We start from the raw sequence: 818 nt of genomic DNA on the forward strand, positions 1-818 counted from the left end.
TCATGTGTGCATGTGTTTAACTATCGCTGTTTGATGTTTGGCAGACTGTAATTCGTGATCTTTGTAGGTAATCATGGGTGGCGGTTACCAGAACTTTGTCGCCAACGCCACGGACAGACCCAATGACCCCTTGGACAACCAGTGGGCCAGCTGCAAGAGGAATGATGGGCGAGACCTGGTCAAGAGCTGGCTGCAAAAGAAGCACGAAAGTGGAGTCAAGCACCAATTCGTCCGGACCAAAACAGAACTGAATGATATCGACACCTCGGACATCGAATATCTCTTTGGTAAGATGTCGATATATGGTTCGTTCCGCATAAATAGGTTCCTGCTCATTAAGGCATTTGGGATCTTATTACCCCCCTCTCCTTCCAAGTAAATATGATGCGATGGTAAATAAGAACCAAAGCTTTACTCAAACCAAATTTATAAGCCTATTTTACAAACAAATCATTTCCATGTTGAAGAACAGCCAGTCGGAATTCCACCCCGGTGACAGAATACGACCAATCGGGTCGCGTCAGTTAATAATGTTCTCTCGTCCATCCGCACGGTACTTCACTATAATACTCTAAAACACTACTACAGTACAGTAAATAATATTCTTCCATCCGCACAGCACTGTTTTCCAACGGCCACATGCCCTACGAGCACGAGAAGAAGAGCCTGGACCTGGACGTGCCAACGCTGGCCGAAATGACTGAAAAGGCGATCGAGATCCTCTCAGCTCAAAACAACGGCTTCTTCTTGCTGGTGAGGCAGACTAGCGATCGAGTAGGATGAGTACAGCTTGCTCACTAATTCACATACGTTAGAGG

At 46.2% G+C, this 818-nt stretch overlaps 1 protein-coding gene across 2 annotated transcripts in view; it reads left to right on the forward strand.

The window, feature by feature from the left end:
- Positions 1-818, forward strand: part of LOC119589253 (alkaline phosphatase-like) — a 13,567-nt gene that overhangs the window by 10,678 nt on the left and 2,071 nt on the right. For both annotated transcript variants that reach the window (XM_037937868.1, XM_037937869.1), the window contains exons 6-7: positions 68-287; positions 620-753. In XM_037937868.1, coding sequence (XP_037793796.1) covers positions 68-287; positions 620-753 — 354 coding nt within the window. The remainder of the gene's footprint in view (positions 1-67; positions 288-619; positions 754-818) is intronic.

This window comes from Penaeus monodon, chromosome 25 (assembly GCF_015228065.2).
Source record: "Penaeus monodon isolate SGIC_2016 chromosome 25, NSTDA_Pmon_1, whole genome shotgun sequence".
NCBI classification, from domain to species: Eukaryota; Metazoa; Arthropoda; class Malacostraca; order Decapoda; family Penaeidae; genus Penaeus; species Penaeus monodon.